A 20441-nucleotide genomic window follows, 5' to 3' on the forward strand; every position below is an offset into this window, starting at 1 on the left:
GAGCTAGGCCCCATAGCCTTATAGTATCAAGCTAAACATAAATGTTTCCAGACAAGTTTTCTGGAAGTGGCTTCTAAAGGCAGAAGAACAAAAGCCCAGGTGCAGGTGCTGATCTGGCAATGTGATGTGCATCCAGTAACTGAGTGAGATCTGCCCAGGCCTGTGTTGGCCACGGGGACAGTTGGAGTGGACCCTACCGCAGGTCAGAGCATTGCTCTTGCCAGGTGTACCCAGCATGGGCAAATAATAGCACTGGGGTAGTGCTTACTATTATAAGTGTGCTGGCCAGTGGCCGGCCGTGCATTAGCAGTTCTAGCGCAGTGAAGCCATATTTCCGTGATAAAAATGGAAAACAATACCCTTATGGAGATGACCTCAACGTTGCGACTGACCTGCAGTTTGTTGTGGTGATGGCTTTCAAGTCATTTAAGGAAGAGAGTAAGAAGGTGGTGCTGATGTCTGAGACAACTATTTAGGGCAAATTACCAAAGTTTGGAGTCAACTGTGTTTTTTAACATTCACTCGTTGTTTAGGGGCTTCTAAGTGGCGTGCCCCTGCTAGCAGCCGTTTGGCTCACCTGTGGAATGACAGTGACATGTAGAAAACCCAGATGAGTTTGACACACCTAATTTCTCCCCTTATGACTAATCTATGATGAAAGCATCTTTGTATTGACAAGGAGAGAAGCAACTCCATAGTGAAAAATGAGTAACGTCACTTGGAGCACAGTGCATTCAGTGAAGGGGTTGGGATTTTATTTGTAGCCTTCTGAAAAAGAAGGGAAGACCATAGTGGCTTCCGAGAAGGCCATCTTACAAGAGTCTCATGCACAGCAGCCACAGAACCAAACTGTTTGCGGAAGGCTTGTTTGCTTACTTGTTTTTCAACTACAAACAACATTCAGAGATATCCTATTTCTTTGGTAACTTGCAGCACTGGCTGTGACCAAAGTTAAGCACGAAGGTACAGACAGTTTTCTAGGCGTGCATGACATGTATTAGTCCCCACGCAGAGTGGAGAACATAGTCATAAATGCATGGGTAAAATATCAGACAGGGATTTCTCTCCTTAAAGACAATTGTGTTTGTTTCCCCTCCTGCTAATTATATCCTATAAATCCCCACTCTCCAAACTCAGACAGTAACATTTTGTTACCTACATTCTGTCAGTAGACTTCACAAAGATCTCTAACACATGTTATAAAAGTTATTGCTATACTACTATATATAACAGCTTTGCATAAGAGAATAGAAGGCTGCCACATTTAGAAAATGCAGGTGCTATGTAAGCCCCTTTCTGAAAGAAAGAACTTAGCTCAGTTTCCTTTGAAGAACCAGAGACTTGAAATTGAAAACTGTATTAATGCCATTGTCTCCTTGTATCAGCAGGTTCCAGAGAGATTCCTGGAAGTGGCTCAGATCACGTTACGGGAGTTTTTCAATGCCATTATCGCAGGCAAAGATGTTGATCCTTCCTGGAAGAAGGCCATATACAAGGTCATCTGTAAGCTGGACAGTGAGGTCCCTGAGATTTTCAAATCCCCAAACTGCCTACAAGAGCTTCTTCATGAGTAGAGAGTTCAGCAGCTATTTATGAATGTATGAAAGTAGCAGTCCCCTTCTGATGCCCAAGTCATGTGTGTCTCTATTTTAATTTCATATATATGTGTATCACATACATATATATGTATATGAAATTAGACTGTGATCCCTTCTGGATTTGAGTTTTTGTTCAGTTCCAAGGGGATGGTTATTTTACTTCAGCCTTCGGTTTACTTTTGCCCGAGACCCTTAACATTTGGAGAATAAATGGGGTTAATTTTCAGGGAGAAGAGTTTGGAAGCGTGTAAAAGTCTGTCTTAGCAAGTTAGGGCATTATGTTTAAAAACGCTTTGTCAGATTTATTGCTTGCTGCAAAGTGGCATTTTGTCTTAGTGAGACTAATGTCATGGCACAATACTACAGACAATGAAGTTTATATTATGTTTATACTGCTAAAGGTCTGAACTCTGTGGAGTCACTTCATGAGCTTGGAGCTTCTTTTTATTTTTTATTTTATATACTTTTAAACCAATAACTAGATTTTGTTTCATACTTCAAAAAGCTACAACATCTATAATAGGTACTCACTCCGAGAAGTGGTACCGAAAAAGCAAACCCTATTCTTCATGCTTTCCCTTACAGAAATGATAAATACCCTGCACCAGTAATCAACATGCCAGGTTTTTGTTTTTCTAAATTGCAGCAAGGGACATTTGCACAAATCAAATACCATTCTTGCAGGGTGAGGCCAGTAATTCATGCACAATATTGTATCAACCACACTAATTTTAGAATATGGTCAGCTTATTAAAACGGAAGCATTTCACTCTCCATAGAGTAAAAATGAAACCTGCAGTGTAATAAATTGCCATGTCTTGGTCTTACTTCAAGTGGCATCAGTCCCTAAATTTATTCTTTTCTTAGTCCATTCTGCCCCCAGAAATCCCCTTTCCAGTATACAAAGTTTTCTGTCTGTATTTGACATCTGTCCTAAAAAGCACTTTTTGAATGATCTTATATATAATAGAAGAAAGCATCTTCACCTCACAGTGCTGAGGAAAAAAAAAAAAACAAAACAAAACTTGTTTGTAGCTGTAAAATATAATTAGTCTTTTCCTAATCAGAAGAATAAAAATTACATTTTCATAAAAATCTAATCAAGCATATACAAAAATCACAGTGTCCTCCTGGCTATGCAGGGTTCAGATAGCCAAATTGGATTTTTTAAATTACTGTAAGTGCAGCTTAAAACAAAACAAAACAAAAATCTATTTGAGCAATGTGCTGCACTTGTCCTCTGAAGCTGGAGCTAGTCTTGACCAAAATCTGAGCTACAGTGTAAAATCCGTGATGGATCTGGATTCGCCTGAATGCTATACCACGATATGTCAGCACACGGAAAGAAAGCTAGCTGCTAGTTCTTGTGCTTTCTTCAATGGCTCTCCTTGTCTCACGTTTTCAGAAAGGTATTGTCTCCAAAAGTTTGGGGGAAGGTTGAATATGCTATAGCACTCTTTGCTATTGTATTTGTCATTTTCTCTGTCGTCTTTTGTACAGATGCAGTAAGAATTTATTGTTATCGTCAATAGTATTTTCCCCTACATAATTCAGTCTGAGTCTAGAGGAAGTTCCTAATTAGCTGAGAATTGTATTTAGACCATTGAGGATATTGATATCTTATTTCTTTATTTTAAAATTACCATTTTGACTTTGGAGAGTGAAAGTTTACCCATGTGACTAAAGAGCTGACCTGATCATTGCAATTTCACTTCATTTACAAATACTGCTGATAGACAGAAATGTATGAAAGCAATTATTGTCAGCAGAAAGCCTTAAAAACCTGCTGACTTCAAATTAAACAGCACAATCCTACGATTCCCTGTCAGTATTTTCAAGCACTGGCAGTATCTGTGGAGTATAGGCAATGCAGACAATAGCATGGGATGAAGTGCCAACATTTTCACTATGCATTAAAAGCAAAACAAATCTTCTTGATCTTAGACTCCCTGAGAGTACCTAATACTGTACGTATCCTTACAGTAGACAGGATGTGTCTTTTTCTTTCTTTTCTTGTGTTTTGTTTTCTTTAGTTTTCTTTCTTTTTCCTTTTTTTTTTTTTTTTGCTTTTGTTTTTGTTTTATTTTTGTGTGTGTGTGCATGATTTGGTAAACATTACACTTCATAAAGATGTAACTCCAGTGAATTCTGAGTAAGAAAGGATGAAAATTGTGTTCATGCACTTTTTTTTTTTTTTTTTTTTGATTTATGGGAAGAAGTGGCATAAAATGCTCAAGTTTTAATACAGCATGTTCATCATTGGCATACCATCAGATACAAAATATAACACTGCATTGTCACCTTGGACGTAAGAAAGCAAAGCCATACTTTAGTCATACTATGTGGACATACTACTAGCTACCATCTTGATCTGTGATTTTACCGTTACTTTTATTATGTTGTTTATTATTATTATTAATAATATTAATATTATTATTATTATTTGGCTGCAATGTGATTCACATAATCTAAATAAGTGAAATTGTGTACTCAACACTTGATGTTGTTGCATTTATTTATTTATTTATAAGTAGCATAATCTCAATAGTAAATGAGGCATAGGAATTAAGAGTAGAAATTTCATCTTAAAAGAAAAACAAAACCTCCTTGGTCTGAAAAAGGAACACAAGATAATTTGATCATTTCAGTTATGTGATTTTTCTGCATTTTATAGCCATATTGCCTTTGTGCCTCCCAACACACCTAAAATTACAAATACATGGCATAGCTCCTACTAAATTGTAAGCAGAAAAGTTTTTTGTTTTTTCAAATGATCTCAATACTATTTCACTAAAATGGCTAAAAGGCAGGAGGCTACTTTTATTGTAATGAGAAGCTTACATAGGGAAAGAATTTCAAATTCCATGTAGAAATCCCATGTTGCCATTCATTTACTGCTAATTCAAATTTATTTCTGCATATAAACTTGAGGTTATAGTCTGTGCCTATAGTCTAGACCTTAAATGCACCAGCGGAAGGATAAAAAAAATCCTTCAAAATACCAGTTTTTCCCCCACAAGTACAATTGTTCTTGTGCCTTCTGTGGCTTACAATTTTCATCTTTTAAACTTTATTTTTCAATTACTACAGCTGCAATAAACACTAATTTTTTTTTTCCGGCTGTTTGACATACTGTTGATAGCTATGCATATTTTGTGTCTTTTTAAAAATTAAAAAAAAAAAAAGCAGGAGAATACGTTTTTGAAGAAGAGAATTTTTAGAACAGTTTGATAACGCAAATTATTTTTTCTCAATTGTTTGAGCAGCATTCAAGTTTTGAAAATTCTTGTAGAAGCCAATTTTTTGTAACTGTGGTGCAAATCTTGTGTTTTCTTAGCCTGATGAAAAGTAGTATAGAAGCAATATTTCATACGTGACATATGTGCATATACATATACATATGTAGTCACACAGAATGTGTGTATGTATGTATATATACACAGAAACACACACACACACAAAATATGCGTATGAAGTGAAAAGCTTACCTTTTTCCTATCTAGATTAAGAACCTATTTTAGACATTTGTTATGTTTTGTGAAAAGAATGTTCTATTTGAAACTACAAAACATTTAATTCTTACTGTATCTCTGGTTGTTTAATGGGAACGTTTCACATTTAATGGTAAACACGTGGAAGATGTTAGAATGTAGTAATTATTTAAGAAAGTGTTCACCCATGTATTCCTGAGGTTTGCTTTGTGCCTCTGAGTATTATTTAATTAAAGTGTTTTAAGTTTGCAGAATCTTTGTTATTGTACCAGGTATGTGGGTGAACATTGAAAACCGAGGGGAACTTTTATAAAGCAATGTAAATATTCAACCTTAAGGCTGTTCTTGCGTAAAGACATAAGATTTTAATAACTACATTCTGAAAACATCTGTTGAATTTATAAGAAACACTACAGTAACTGTATAGATAGTTGAAAGCATTCTTGAAAATCCAGCTCTCTACTTTTAAAAGTTAAGTCTCTTTCATCAGATGTCAAGGGAATGGGTAATACAGTTTCTGTAAAATTGCAGAATTTTTTTCTATGTATAGGAAGTCAGTTAATAGAAAAATGTTTTTTTCCACAGGTTGATATTAATTAAGAAATAAAGGTGAAGATTTTGTGGCTTTAAAGATAGGATTTTCACCAGCAGCATTGAAAGATTATACATATATATATATACAGAAAGATATATATATATATATAAATGGAAAGTGGTTTACAAAACCCCCAAAAACGAGCACTGTACATGAGAAGTGAAAGCAAAAACTATATTTGCCATGTGTATTATATAGTAATCATTGGTGTTGATAGTGCAAATGTTTCCTTCTGGTACCAACTATGTGTTTGAAAATTCCAATACGCATTGTTTTCAAAAAGCTCCCCTTAAGGAATGTAACTGGTTTATATGAGTAAGCAGTTACTGTATTGCACTTAAATGTTCTGTTGAAGGAAATGCAATTTTGTTTTCTGTAGAACTGTTGGTTGTAAACCATCTATAAACTGAAGCTAAAAATGCTCATATTTAGAGCTGGGATGAAAACTGGTATTTAACCTTTGTATCTTCTTAGGAATATCCTTTTTAGTCTACGAAAGGTGGTGGCACTATGACTTTATTTAGTCTCTTCATCTGAGCCACAGTCACCTCTCTCTCCCGAAGCAGCCACCTTCCAAATGCACAAATATACTGGGATATGTAGAAACAAATCTCTAGAAGAAACAGCAAGCTTACATTTTTCTCTAAAATCCATCCTTTCTGCATTAAGTGTACCACTCAAGTGAAATATTAGACAAACACGATAACCATCTCATTACCATGTAACATGTAAGAGTCAGAAACTGAAAAAGAAGGAAAAAAAAAAAAAAAAAAAAAGAAAAAAAGCCTCTTTAGGTTGGTTTAAATGCTGCCCAGAAGAGTCAAAGGTTAAGGTTTAAACTGATATTGTCCCAGCCATTGCTCATATGTATATAGTTACAAAAGTGACAAAACACTGCCTTTATATTATTTAGCAATATGTTGTAAATAGCATTATTAAGCTCTTTTTTTGTAATAAAGACCCTTTAATTTGAAGATAGTACAATAATTGAACTGATAAAGTCAATTTTTGATTTTTTTTTATTTTATTTTTTAGCTAGAGGCAATTTCAACTGTGGATTTTTTTGTTGTTGTCTATTGTTCTGAAGACTTTGCATAATTTATTGGTTTAATTTATCCTAATTTATTTGATGAAGGTGTACAATTTTGTATTACCAAGGATGTACTGTAATATTAATTGATGACAAGATAAAACAATAAGACTCCCCTGTCTGTTTGAAAAAAATAAAAAAGGTGCAGTAGACAATTGATTGAAAAAAAAAGAAGTTACAATTCTAGCTTGGCAGCTACTAAATTTAAGATAAACACAGGAAAAAATGTTTTTTGGGGGGTGGATTTTATTTTGTGTGTTTAAAGCTTTTGTATACTCTCCAGACTTTTACCTTTTTGCTTTGTACCACTTAAAAGATACAGTAGTTCAATTGCCTTGTGTGCCTTCCATCTTCTCTAAACTGAATGTATGTGCAGTATATATGCAAGCTTGTGCAAAATAAAATATAAATTACAAGCTCATTGCCATTGTTTATATTTCTTTCCAAAAGTTGATATTGCCCTGTATCAAAAAGGGAATCACTGGAACCTCTCTGCTGTGGCCAGGCTGTATCTAGGATTGTAGTCCTCTGCAGGTTTTCTCTCCCCCTTAGAATTATTTATTAATGAAACTGCCAGCCCTCTTGCAAAATGGATATAATGATTTATCTAATCCGGTGTCCTACCTCCAGCACTGGTTAAGATAATGAATGTTATTTTGCAACAGTCTATCAGACAAGGAGTAACTCCCTGCACCAGCCATGCTATGTCTGAGGCATACACGGCCTCAGACCTAGCCAATGTAGCCACCCTGAGCTAGAAAGTTCTTGTCTTTGGGATATCGAATCATTTCCTGAGTACACCTGCCATGCTGGTGTCCTGCAATAGGGATTTCTACCAGTTAGGTGAATGCAGAATAATGCTTGGTTTGGTGTGGTTTACATTTGCTCCTTTGATCAATCTGCCCTTGTTTGTAGTAGTGCCCACGTTCCATTCTCTATTCTTTTTATTGCAATCTATCCCTCTTTCCTGGATCGCTTCCTTTTCGAGCTGCCTAATCATAGCACTGTATATAACTAATCTGTTCTCACACATTTCCTCAAAATGCAAGTCTCATTTGTGCGTTGTTTTTCTCTAGTCCTTCTCTCTTTCTGCTGCTTCATATGTATCTTAAAGTCTTGAGGTTGAATGAACCACTGAATTAAATTATCATCTGTGTTTCAGATATGAATGGTATCTTTTTGGCTTAGAATTGGTGCAGATGGCAGTTAAATGGTAATTTATTTGGATTGCAAATATTCTTGCAAGGATTTTTTGATTTTAAAGGAGGAGTATGTTAAAAATACATTTTCATCTGAGGTCATTTACTTTCATAATCTTCACAGATTCTGCCTCAAGACACTGTAGACTCGAGCTGGAGCATGAACGCAATGTTAGCTACACTGTAATAACCTAATAAATACTTCATCTCTGCAACAGCAATTAAAACTTGATGTCTTTTTATACAGTTGGAGTTGCATTTGCTGGGCCATACCAACAGCAGGTGTAATGGAGATGATGAAGCCGCACCTGTGTAACTGGTAGTCCTTAAGGTGTGAGATCGTCTCTGATCTTATTGCAAACAATCTTCCCCTCCTAGCTCACATCTATCTACATTACCAAGCCAGCATACTAGACGCATTGTTGGGTCAAAGTACTTGACATTCAGGTCATTTCTTAAGGAAATGCTGCCCCACAGCACTTACTAATTGTCTGTATATTCGTGAAATTGCTAAGATGTGACATGGTGATCAGGGTAGGCTGAAGTGTCTGAAATGTCAAGATCCCTGATTCATCTGCTCCTGAAAAGCTCCAGCCTCGAGGAGCTCTTCTGCCAGCCTTGGTTCAGAGCAGGCATGGGCATCCCAAAAATGCTTTCCTTGGAGGAGGGAAACTAAAAGAGAGGCTGAGGAGACCAAAATTAGATATCTGCTTAAGCATCGCCTAGCAAAGGCTTACATGGGCAGCCAAGGATTATGTGGAAGGGCTCATTTTTGTGAAAGGTAGCAAGAGTTAAGTCGAAGGAGAAGGAGATCACCCTTATGTACCCAAATAATGGACCGAAGGATAAGATCTACATGGGTAATTGCTAGCTCACCCTGTGCCCAGATCATTTTTTCTCTCAAATATACTTGTTCTATGAAATACATTTTACCCTGCAGTTGAAAACACACAGAGCTCTAAATAAGAAATCCTGGCTATTGGCATCTCATAATACTGCAGGAGTTCAGAGCTAGACTGGAACTTGGCAAGTGGTCCCTGTCACTGCAAAGGGCCAAATCAACTTTCCCAGGCTTCGAGCACCCTGAAATGATCCAAATTCTGCAGATCTGGCCATCTGTGCTTGGAAATCCTCAGTTCCCCTAATACCTGGAATTTTTACAATAAGGAAGATAGCATGTTCTAGCTTTAAAATCCTTAGGAAGACGTGAATCATCTCTGGCCAAGGCAAGCGGAGCGGTTTTATGCCACTGAGACCATCGGGAGGAACTGGGGTCCTTTACGTGACGAGTTACCAGGAGGCTGAATGTGGAACACGGCATTTTGTGATTTGAGAGCCTGAAAGAGTTAATTGCTCTCGTTTTCTTGGTCTGTACCCTTATTTATGCCCAGTCTAGGTTGTGCCAACACAATTTCTATGGAGATGATCCCTTCTGATCCAGTCTTCCCTCTTTGTTAGGAGGGGAAGGGAACTGGCTGGTGAGTTGCAGCATGCGACTGCTTTTAGGAAACAACGGCGAGCACATCCCTTGCTCTGCGACGGGTTACAGTGTTTCCCCAAACAGACTAATCTGATTCAGTTTTAAAATATGGCGCTGGGTTTATTTTAAGAACACAATACGGAAAATAAATTAAATCTTCGCTAGAGCTTATTGTTCAGCGGGGATGGAGGGCTCCCATGGTGGTGGCAGCACTGCTTGATAAAGGGGGTAGCGGGGGGGGGGGCTGCTTCCCTGCCTGGTCCAAGTCTCTGACCCTCTGGGCACGTTGCAAGGCCTGCGTTTCAATAAAAGTGGGGGGAAAGGGGGGCTGAGAAGCTGCCTGTTAAAGTCTGATTGATTGGTGGGGTGCAGAAAACACATCATTTGTCACACTGCAAATTTTGGTGTACAGCCTACTAGTATCCCTAACACACGTGTGCCCCAAAGAGGTGAGAGAGCTATATTATATTTATTTTTTTTTTGTGATTTTTTTTTAGCCATCCAAATGAATTCTTGCTGGCTTAGGCTAGCCTGTCTCTTTCCAGAGCTGCAGAGCAGAGTGAGGCACCAGCTCCGGTGCAGAAAAAAAGATCCCCCACCTCACGCTGCCCAGAGCCTGGGAGAATGCGATTGCATTTTCATGAATAAATCCTAGGCAAGTGAATAGTGGTACTTTCCCATTTATTTGGGAGTCACTGTGAAAAACAAACAAACAAACAAACAAGTGCTTTGCTTCCCAACAAAACACATGAAAATGAACTGCTATTCACACTCAGAGGCAGTTAATTGCATGCAGAGTTTAATTTTATTCTTTAAAATTAGACTTAAGGTTGGGTCCCTTGCTAGGGAAAAAAGAAAAAAAAAAAGAAAAAAAAAAAAAAAAAGATGAGAGGGAAAGATGACACAGATAGCTAAAGAAATACTACCAGCTCCAATGTAAATATGTTTGCAGTTTGCAAGAGACCTGCCAGTCAAGCAGCTGTGGGAGGTAACAGGGGAGAACGCATGAGAGGAAAAAGTCTTGTGGCAACAGTGGCCAGTTTCATTATGGCCACTGCCAGACTGTGAAACAACTCTTGGGGCTTGAAATCCTATTGCCTATTAAAACTGGGCATGACAGCTCTTTTTTATGCTTCACCAACCAGAGATGGAACTGTGTCCTAGGGGAAATAAGGAAAAATATTTATTACAAGTGTTTAACACCTTTTAGTACAAAACAACCCTAATATGCAGCACTCAAGGATAATTCATGCCAGCGCATGTAAAACCAAGGGGAATCGCTTATCAGCTCAATAATTTGGTCAGAGCTTTTAAAGGAAGAGATGAAGCTCCGGTCAAAACCCTGAGCCCAGATTTCTCTGAAGTGGAGGCACTTTAGAATAATACCTTCATATTTTTGCCATTTCGGGGTGATGGACACAAAGCTGGGAAATCACAGCCCCTGTCTAGGGCCGTGGAGTGGCTGTTGAGACCGGGGATGTACCTGTCCTCGTGTGTGCCAGCAGCACTTGGCATGCTCAAGGGAAGCCCCCGGAGCGCTGCAGCAGGCTCACACAGCCCGCGGGGCTGAGGCTCAAACCTCCGTCAGGGCTGACTGGGAAAACGCATGCCCTGAGCTCGCCTCAGATCGCAAACAGCCAGGGAGCCTAAGGATGCTCGGATCATGGGGCGTATTCCGCCTCATCCCTACTAAAATGCGTGCAGCTAGAGTTGGCAAAACCTGACATAAATTTCCCAGTTTTCTTACACCAATCTGGGCGTTACGGCGGCACCTCCTCCCCAGGACCCCCGCCGCGGGGCCAGGAATAGCACCGGGCCCTCCGGCCACCCGCCTGGCTGCGGGGCTGCTGCCAGCCCTCCGCGTTACTCATTAACGTCCGCTGTTACTCGTTAACCGAGCCAGGGCTTCGCGGGCAGCCCTCGCAAAGCCCCCGCTTTAAATTGCGCAAGCTACGTGCTGCTGCCGTGCCTGGCCTGTTTCTGAGTAGGGACAGTGCTTTCCGGCACCCCTTCCCATCCCCGTGGTTTACAACACTGTTTACCCACTCGTTCACTTTCACAGAACCTGGGGGAGGAGGGATGATGGGCAAACTGGTGAATCCTCTCCCCAAGGATTTTCGTGAGCCTGTAAGCCAGGCCCGGCGCTCACCGGAGGGCAGGGCCTCCTGCTTGGACGGCGTTGTGTGCCCTTGCAGAAATTTCCAGAGCGTTGGGCAGCCCCTCACCGGCCGCAGCTGCTGCTCCCGGGGGCGGCTGGCCTTGCCCAGGCCCCCGCTGTGGCCCCCGTGGCAGCCAGGAAAATGTCCCCGGCGGCGGGGAGCTGCCCGTGCCCAGCCCTGCGTGCCCCACGGGAAGGTCGGGGATGCCCCAGGGCTGCTATCCCAAACCCAGGAGAGTGAAACAGCGGTGTTTGCAGATGTCAGAGCCGGTCTGGGGGTTTTTGAGGAGGGAAGTGGAAAAGGGATGACCGTGGTCTCGACAAGGTCAATGCAGCAGCAGCCGAAAGGGGTCGGCACTTATGTCCACCCCAGCAAAAGACCTAAACAACTGCCCTGCGATTCTGGATATAGGGCCACAACACTGGCAGAATTCAGGATTTATCCAAAACGCAGTGCTCTTCTTTGTTTGTTTTAACAGAAGATATCAGGAATATATCATAATTATTATTGTTATTATTAACCCTGGGGAACTTTGTTCTTCCGTAAACATAAACGAGGTGTATTTATCCTTAAACCGATTTCAAATGACCTGAAAAAAGAATCAAAAAGTGCAAGGCAGCGATACAACAGGGCAGAAAAGGGGGTGGGGCGGGGGGGCAGCGAGGGTGTTGACTGCAAAAGAAAGGAAATTATCCCAATTCTAAGCACTGCTGGAAAAACGTGAAAGTTATTGCCGCACAAAGAACCTCTTGAACTGCTCTGCCTTCCAAAATTTCTACTGCACTCTCTGCAGTTACTTGTGTATGGCAGAAGCAGCATCTTTGTATTATATGAACAGTCTGCTTCATAATCAAATACCATCTGTCGCTACATCTGAACTTGTTTTCAACATCTGTGCGTTCTGGTCTTAACAAAGCTTTAAAAACTAATTCAAAAACTTTCACAGATCACTGACTAAATATGTACATTTACCATCTTTCATATTGGTTTAAAATATTTCTTCTATAGCTGCATCCCCTTGGCTGGGAATAGTTAAGATGTATACACTGAGTTGCTTTATTAAGCTTATTTTCTAATGGCCTTGGGTAGCCAAGTGCAAAAGAGGGACACTTGCTCAGGCACCGAGAGGACCCATCATATTCTTTCTTGGTGCCAATACAGTCCCTTTCTGCCAATGAGAAACCTGAAAGTTGATCAGCTACCATACCCCAATTACTCAAAATGACACTACAGATAAAACTGCAACCAAGGGGAGAATCAACTGTATGGCTTATATGCTGCTAAAGTGTGTCTGAACAAATGGTGAAGTAAAATCATGAGAGCCCTCAGGAGGATAAGTACGTTGTTACTTTGCACATGCTTCAGAAATGTGAAGTACATCTTTACAGAACTTTTGGCCAACCCCCTGGCAGATGTTGACCAGTTTTGCTTATGTATACATCAGTTGCAGAACACTAAAACAGAGATTGGAAATTTTAATTTAGTCAAGGCAGTTGGGCTAAAATGATGGCTTTTGTTGAAACCATTAAATAGAGCTGCCTAATGAAGTACAGTACAGCACTGGCAAACCGAGCCCTGATGAGATGCAGCAGCTTCCAAACTGCAGCCCTGCAAAGGGGAAGAAGGAAGCTTGCAAGTCTTTAACTAAAGTGGAATGGCGACAGCCCTTGTAAAGCTGCATTTGATTTTGTGTTTGAGGGCAGACGCACTTGTACATTATCACCCTGACATTTTAACCATTAGTTGGAAATGTGCCGTTGCAGTTCCTGCCATATATTTCTCAATCCTATTTGTTAGGAAGTGAGCTAATAGACAGCGTGATGAAGTGATCATAAATTCACTTTCAAAGGGCATTTGGGTTCAGAGCCTAAAGATTGAATATGGCAAATTCTTAGGCACGGGGAAGAAGGTGGGGGCCAGGAGGGTCATTCTCACTGATGGGTTCAGTGATTGATTCCACTACAGAACTATATTTGCCCTTTACTTGGCTGTTTAACACAGAATAGCTATAATAGGTTCCCGATCCATTATTCCTCTTCCTCCTAGGGTCAGTATGAAGCTGAAAGAAAATATAACCTTGGCTGTGATAAAATAAACTTTAACATTATCAGGTGTTTGGAAATTGGAAGGTGTCTCCTTGCGTTATGTGGCATACACACAAACACACACACACACACACAAAGGGTTATAATATAATCCTCAGCGCTGCCTCTGACAAATGGTTATTGCCATTCAGTATTGGTTTTTTGCTCATGCAATAATATGGTGTCACGCAAGTCCACACAGCCTTGAAATTCTTCTTATTATATGTAGCCTTCCAAAAAACATGTGCAGTATGCTGCTTTTTCGACTGTGATTAGCAGCGTTTTTTAAAGATAGGTGGCTTAGAACAAAATTTGCTTTGAGAGAGCAAAAAACGATCTGAAACGCAAGATCAGAATGAGTGTTTTAGCACAAGGCAGCCCCAAAATATTTTCAATAATTAGGAGAGACTTATGTTCCATTTCAGTGTTTTATGTGTTATATAGTATAGAGCAAGTGCCACTGTAGTTAAGTGTTTGTCAGCATTTCCCTTGTAAATCCTGGTTTTCCAGAGGGCTGCTGTAACTTGCCAATTTCAAATCACACTGGGCTAGCACTCACTATACACATTGTCAGCCCAGATGCAAATTTCTGTTGTTGTTATTACCAAAAATGAAATCAAGTGAAGCCACTAGTTTTTAGTTCATGGCAAAAGATAATGCTTTGGAGGTGTTTTGTTTTGTTTTGTTTTGTTTCATTTTATTTATTTACTGCTATTGCTCCTGGTTGGGTTTTTCTTGTTGCAATGGTCTGATTCAAATGGGTTCATTTTGAAAGTGATGTGGAAGGAAATTAGGGTATGGGTATTTTATACGCCCCAAAATATAAATGAAGCGTAGAGGACTCAGGGTCAGAAGAGGGCAGCGTTCTGATCTGGTGTGACTTACTTGTGGTCAGGAATATGGTACTCAGGAGAAAGCCTACTGACCTGTGTCCCAAGCTTTGGTCCATTCAGCAGCCAAATTTTGCAAGAAAATACAATTTGGTTGGGTCAGCAGGAGGAACTCCTGTAAAGCACAGATGCAAACCTCAGCCTCCCCTCTGCAACCTTCAGGACTGGCTATTGGGTTCCTCCAGACCCATAAACTCTGCACAGAAGGGAACAAACCTCCCTCTTCTTTCCCCCCAAAACCTGCACCAACCCACAAAGGGCTGAGGATCGTGCAGGACTTTGGGGCTGTGCTGCAATCCCAACTATCCTCTGCCTGAAAGCAGGAGGAGGGTGTCTCCTCCTGCCAGGAGGAGAAGGAGGAGGAAGAGAAGGATGATGATGAGGAGAATCTCTCACTAAATCAGCAAGACTTTTTCTGTTTTATTTGTTTTTATTTCCCTTTTCATGATCAAAAAATATTTTTTAAACTTAAAAAATAAATAAATGCTGAAGCATTGCTCTCCCCCTTATTGATTGAGTCTTTTACTATTTGACAACCATTTGGTTTCACTAATTGCAGAAGGCTGTACCAGGCTCCCTTGGCTGCTCTTCTTGGAGGATGCAGCCTTCCATCTTTGCAAGCCACGAGCAAAATTATAGTCCCATCAGAACAGGTAAGCACCATGTCCACTGTATGGAAAGCTGATGCTGAATTCTGGTTGACAGAGGCACCATAGCATGTCACTAGTGCCACCAGAGAAAACATTTCCCTCTCTGCAAATGACAGCAGGTGTGGCCAGATCCTGCTTTAAACCAGCACAGCAGTAAATCCAGACTAAAAGCAGATCTACACCAGTGCAACACAACAGTATATTGTAAAGGTAAGTCATAAAAACAGGCCTAAGGTAGAAGGGTTGCATTTAGGAGGAGTTCACTTCTAGATGTTTACAGATGTAGAGGGTTTTCTGCAAGCAAAGGAACAGGGAGTCCCTGGGCAAACAGGTCTATCAGCTCTTAACTAGAGAGGATAAAAAGTGGTGACACCATGCTCTGGCTGCCTGGGGAAAGTTGGAGAAAATGTCCGTATCTCGTGGACACATGCGGTGCTGTCATCTGTGGGGTTTATCTTGCTGCTGGTGGAGACGTGGGCTATGGGTTGTGAGGGTTGGATGCTCTGTGCTGGAGACTAAGGTCAGTGGAAGGGGACTATGACATAGTAGGGTTACATCAATTCACATCAGTCTGCTTATATTAGCAGCAGGTTAATTTTACAAGCTATTTTTTCATACAGTTACCTCCAAGATCTACAGTAATCAAACACCACTTTAGCATAGAAAACAAGGTGCACATTTAGTCATGCACTGTTGTCCCCATCTGGAAAATAATGAAGTGTATTCCACTTGGATAAAAAGGGCAATTCCCTACCAAGTTAGAGTTAGGCTAGGATCCTACTATTTTGCTATGTCCTATCTCCAGATTTCCATATATTGATGCATTCCACTACAAAATTCAAGCTTAAAGATAAGATGACCCCAGCTAAATGTCAAGATTTTTCCACACAAAAGAGAAACTGGATTTGCCCTCTGTGTAAGACACACGGCAGATAAAACCAATAATACCTTATCTCCTCCCATGACTTCCTGGCCAGGAGCAGCCGCAATATATATTAAGATATCAATTGACTGTTTATAGGATTAAGTAAGGAATAGCTGAAATCAGCCCTTGCTTTTATTTGAGTTTAATTCATCCAGTCATAGATCTGTCTGGTAACCACCTATAATAAAGTAATAATAACAATAATAATAGAGCCTTGCACTTTTACAGCATCTTCCACTGAAAGCTATCTCAGTGTGCTTCATAAACATTACTCTTGCATCCATCCCTTCAATTCCTTCACTTTCTCCTCATCTTTATCTGTAGAAATTGTAGTAATACCACAGCATGGATGGCTTTACAAATAAATTAAGGCAAGATGTTATTTCAAAGAAGTATAGAAAGAGCAAGGTGAAGTTATTGGAAAAATATGAGAGAAATTCAGTAGGCTGAGGATGGTTTTATGTTAATTTTGCTAACATATTATGTGCTTGGTTAAGGATAAAAGAAAATCCATATATTCTGCTCAGTCAGCTGATATTTCTTGTATAAAAGGAACATAAATCAACATATACCACTCAACACATCTTGTTTCTGAGACAAAGAAATAAAGAAGAAAAATGTCAGTGAAGAAAGTTTGGAAAGATATGGGATTCATTTCTTTATTATAGATAATATTTTCTAAAATCTCAGTCTTATGTAAATAAATCACAGCATTGAAAAGTGACAGGCAATGTGGGTATGGAGTTGCAATTTTGGACTCTGGAATGGCAATGCTGTCTTTATCTGTGGTTATATGGCAGCTAGTTCACTAAACACAGTTATGAGACAAATAAGAAATCCTAGCAAATATTGACACAGGTAGTGTCTTCAGTGTCCTGAACTGACTTCAGAACAAGGAAAGAAGAGGGTGTTTGCTTCAGGAAATTCCCCCCTGGAAGGTTAGCCTGTCTCCAGTGGAAGACTTCCCAGGGCGAAATTTCCTCCACGCAGATAGCCAGCACAAATCCTGTATACTGCCAAGCTTGTGGTAATGGCTGCCTCCATCTCAGTGCTTTAATTGAACATGAAAGGGGAACAGAAAGACAATGAAAATACTTGAGAATGCACAAAATTAAAGCCAGCGGGCAGAATCTTGAGAATAACGCATTATAAAGATAAGTCTTCTAAATGAAAAGTGCCACTAAGCCCCCCACCCCTCAAAAAACCAAAACAACAAAACACCTACAATCTTCTACCAATATCTGACCAACATCAAACTTGAATCCAGGCTTGAATCAAGCAGGAGTGAAATGCCAGGAGTGACAGGGAAAGCAGAGGGAAAGTGGGACGACTAGTAAGCTCCAGTGGAGAAGCAGGAGGAAGAAAAGAGCCATGGTCCATACCTTAACTTCTCCATCTGTAAAATTCAGAGTAGTAGATATCTTCCAATGTTAAGTATTTTGAGACAGACTGTGTAAACATTAAGATTGCTACCAGCTATTACCCCTTCAGTAATTTCATTCTTCCCTCCCCCTTTTCTCAGTTTCACAACGACTGTAGCATTATCCCAGTAATTGGATATCCTCGTGCCTCAGATTGCCTGGTATTTAATTTTTATATCATTCTCAGAACCTATCACATATTTGTTTTGATTTATTCAATATTGATCCTTTCTCTGACTTTCGAGCAGCTATCACCTTCCCCGCCTGTTCCCAGAGAATCTGCCAAGCCAGCAGTTTGTGATTTTGTCATAATACATGTGTTTCGTTCTCTGAGTGGCTGTCACAAGCTTCTGGATCTCACAAATGTTACATCCCCTCTTTTTATTCACACGTTCTGTATATTCAGTGTTCACAGAGATGGGCTTTTCTCATGTGGAGAAGCACGGCTTTCTGTACCATTTTGTAAGGTACAAGTGTGTACCTGGTTTAACGGAGAAAGGGGAGCTCGATTTTTGCTGCATTTGAATAAATGTTCTCATACAGCTTTCTACAATACACTATGCATAGGAGAGGTGAAAAAAAGAAAGCTGACTGTGATGAACATGGGGCAACATTTTCTGAAGTGTCAGGGTAATTTGGGCATGTTCCACTTCGATAGCAGATACACAGTTCTCTTGCTTTTGTGCCTCCCTCCCTCTCTTCAGAAAATTGGATTGAGATATTTTAAACTGTCTTCCCCAAATCTGTTCTCTTAGTTCTGTGCCTTGCAGCTAGTTGTCTCCTTAAGGATGGCCATGACCACTATGAGAAGAAGGATACATATCACCCGTCAAAGCATTGTCCAGTTAGGATCTATCCTCTTCCTAGGAAGGCTAGAGCAACGCCCATACCAGGCTACGTTAAGAGAAGCACAACCAACATACAAAGGGAAGTTTTCATCTCCCTTTATTAGGCACTGCTCAGGCTTCATAAGGAATACCACCTCTGGCTTTGAGACACTGCAATTCAAAGAAAATGTTGAGAAACCGAAGAGTTCCCAGCAGAAGGCTATGAAGATAATTAGGGCCTAAAGCTCATAAACACTGAGGAAAGACTGAGGTAACTGAGCTTGCTTGCTTGCTTACTGTGGTGACAAGGAGGCTAGAAAGGGAGGTCCCTGGTCAATGTGAAAATCTATTTGAGGGACAGTCACAAAGACAAGTCCTTGTGCTGACGGCCTGTAAAACAAGTAGCAATAGTCTCTGTGAGCTCCCATTTCTCCCCTATTTTTTTTTCCCCCTCAGTCTGTATTTCCTGCTTGTGAAAGTCTTCTTTCCTTCTACTTCCACATCCCAATATTAAATGAGCTTTGCCTCTTTTCTCTCAGCAACATGCCATCTTGCGTAAAGCTGTGATCTGGCTCCTTATCTCAGGACATTTCCACTCACAGCAGCCTCAGAAATAATTGGTTAATTAGAGGCATATGCTTGGGTGCTGTGTCCCTTATGACAGTTTGTGCTGTAGTCTTTGGGGGAAGCAATGGAAAAAGAATCTTTTTTTTTTTTTTTTTCTTTTTTTTTTTTTTTTTGAGAGAGAGAGAGATCTTTTGTTTGTTTGTTGTTCAATCCCAGGCAGCTCACAAAATAAAAGATGGGTTTGCACAGGGAAATTCAGAGATGGGGCAGACTTTTGCATAGATTCTTTTCAATAAACATTTTGCTGCATTACCATTTCTGCTACTGCGTCCAGTGTCACCAGGGAACGGTTCAGCATAAACACCTCCTGAGGAACTGTTCCAGAGCCTAATGCCAACCTGAGACAGCTGCTGATGCTGAACAACATCATCAAGGGCCCACTGTCCCTTCCTGCCACTCCTCCTCCTTCACTACCAGTGAAAGAACTATGAAAAGACCAAGAGCTGGTGTACAGCCAACAAGAACTAAAGATCTTGCAGCTGGTTGTACCACCTGTGCCTTGTGAAATTCCAGCCAAAACAACGTCCCCTCCCTCCCCTCGGATAACCCCTTTATTAAAGAGAAGGGCATAACATTTGATAACTTTATAACCAGGAGTGACACGAGCGCAGCGGCAGATCTGGAAGACGCTCTGTTAGCTATTGCTGATGGCTCTGGACAACTGACCGTCTTTTGTGGGTGTGCAGGGCCACTCTGGGTGAGCCGTCTAGTACGTTCAAATCCACACGCAGTGTGTAAGCCACATTGTGCCAGATATATATAGCTGTTCAATGCCACCCTGCTGAGCCAGTGCCAGAGTAGATCACATGGTGCTTGCTTTATTTGGGCTGGTTGCGGGAGATGTACAGAATCCATGAGTGAAAGCGCTGATACATGCTACTCTGACACAAAAGGAAGAATCCTTCACTTAGGGCCATAGAGCAAATTCAATGTTCTGGATTTCCCTGCTAATATCAAAAGGTGTTATATGTTCTTAGTTAGAGCACATTGTCTCAGGTCAAGATCCACAACATAGCTCAGGGAGGGGAATTTTGCCTGAAATGGGTCTATAGCCATTAACTGATAACATTCTTTAAGCAGAAGTATTAGGCATACTTGCTTTTATCTATTACTAGAAACCAATGTTTTGGCAAGTAATTTTTATCTTAAGTGAACTAGGAATGGAAGGAGGTTGTTAAGATGGAAATAATGCATCTTCAGTCTATCTATTTGTTTTTCAGTTCACCTGTTTTCACACCTAGTGTGAGCTTACACTCTTGCACCATTTGTGATCATGTCATTATTTATATCTAATACTGATGGCTGTGGGAGAGAAAAGACCCTAAACAAATACATCCATGCATAACCAGGGAATTAGTTGTTGTGATTACAGGGCACACTCTGGTGACACTAACTAGACAAGTGA

General features: G+C 40.4%; 1 protein-coding gene across 1 annotated transcript in view; it reads left to right on the top strand.

Annotated features, from left to right (window-relative positions):
* Positions 1–1574, top strand: part of PROX1 (prospero homeobox 1) — a gene marked incomplete at both ends in the record, with an annotated part of 35558 nt that extends 33984 nt beyond the window's left edge. Inside the window, one exon of the mRNA XM_084283934.1 lies at positions 1389–1574. Coding sequence (XP_084140060.1) covers positions 1389–1574 — 186 coding nt within the window. The remainder of the gene's footprint in view (positions 1–1388) is intronic.
* Positions 1575–20441: the final 18867 nt, after the last annotated feature.

Source organism: Netta rufina, assembly GCF_964035555.1.
Source record: "Netta rufina genome assembly, chromosome: 3".
Lineage (NCBI taxonomy): Eukaryota > Metazoa > Chordata > Aves > Anseriformes > Anatidae > Netta > Netta rufina.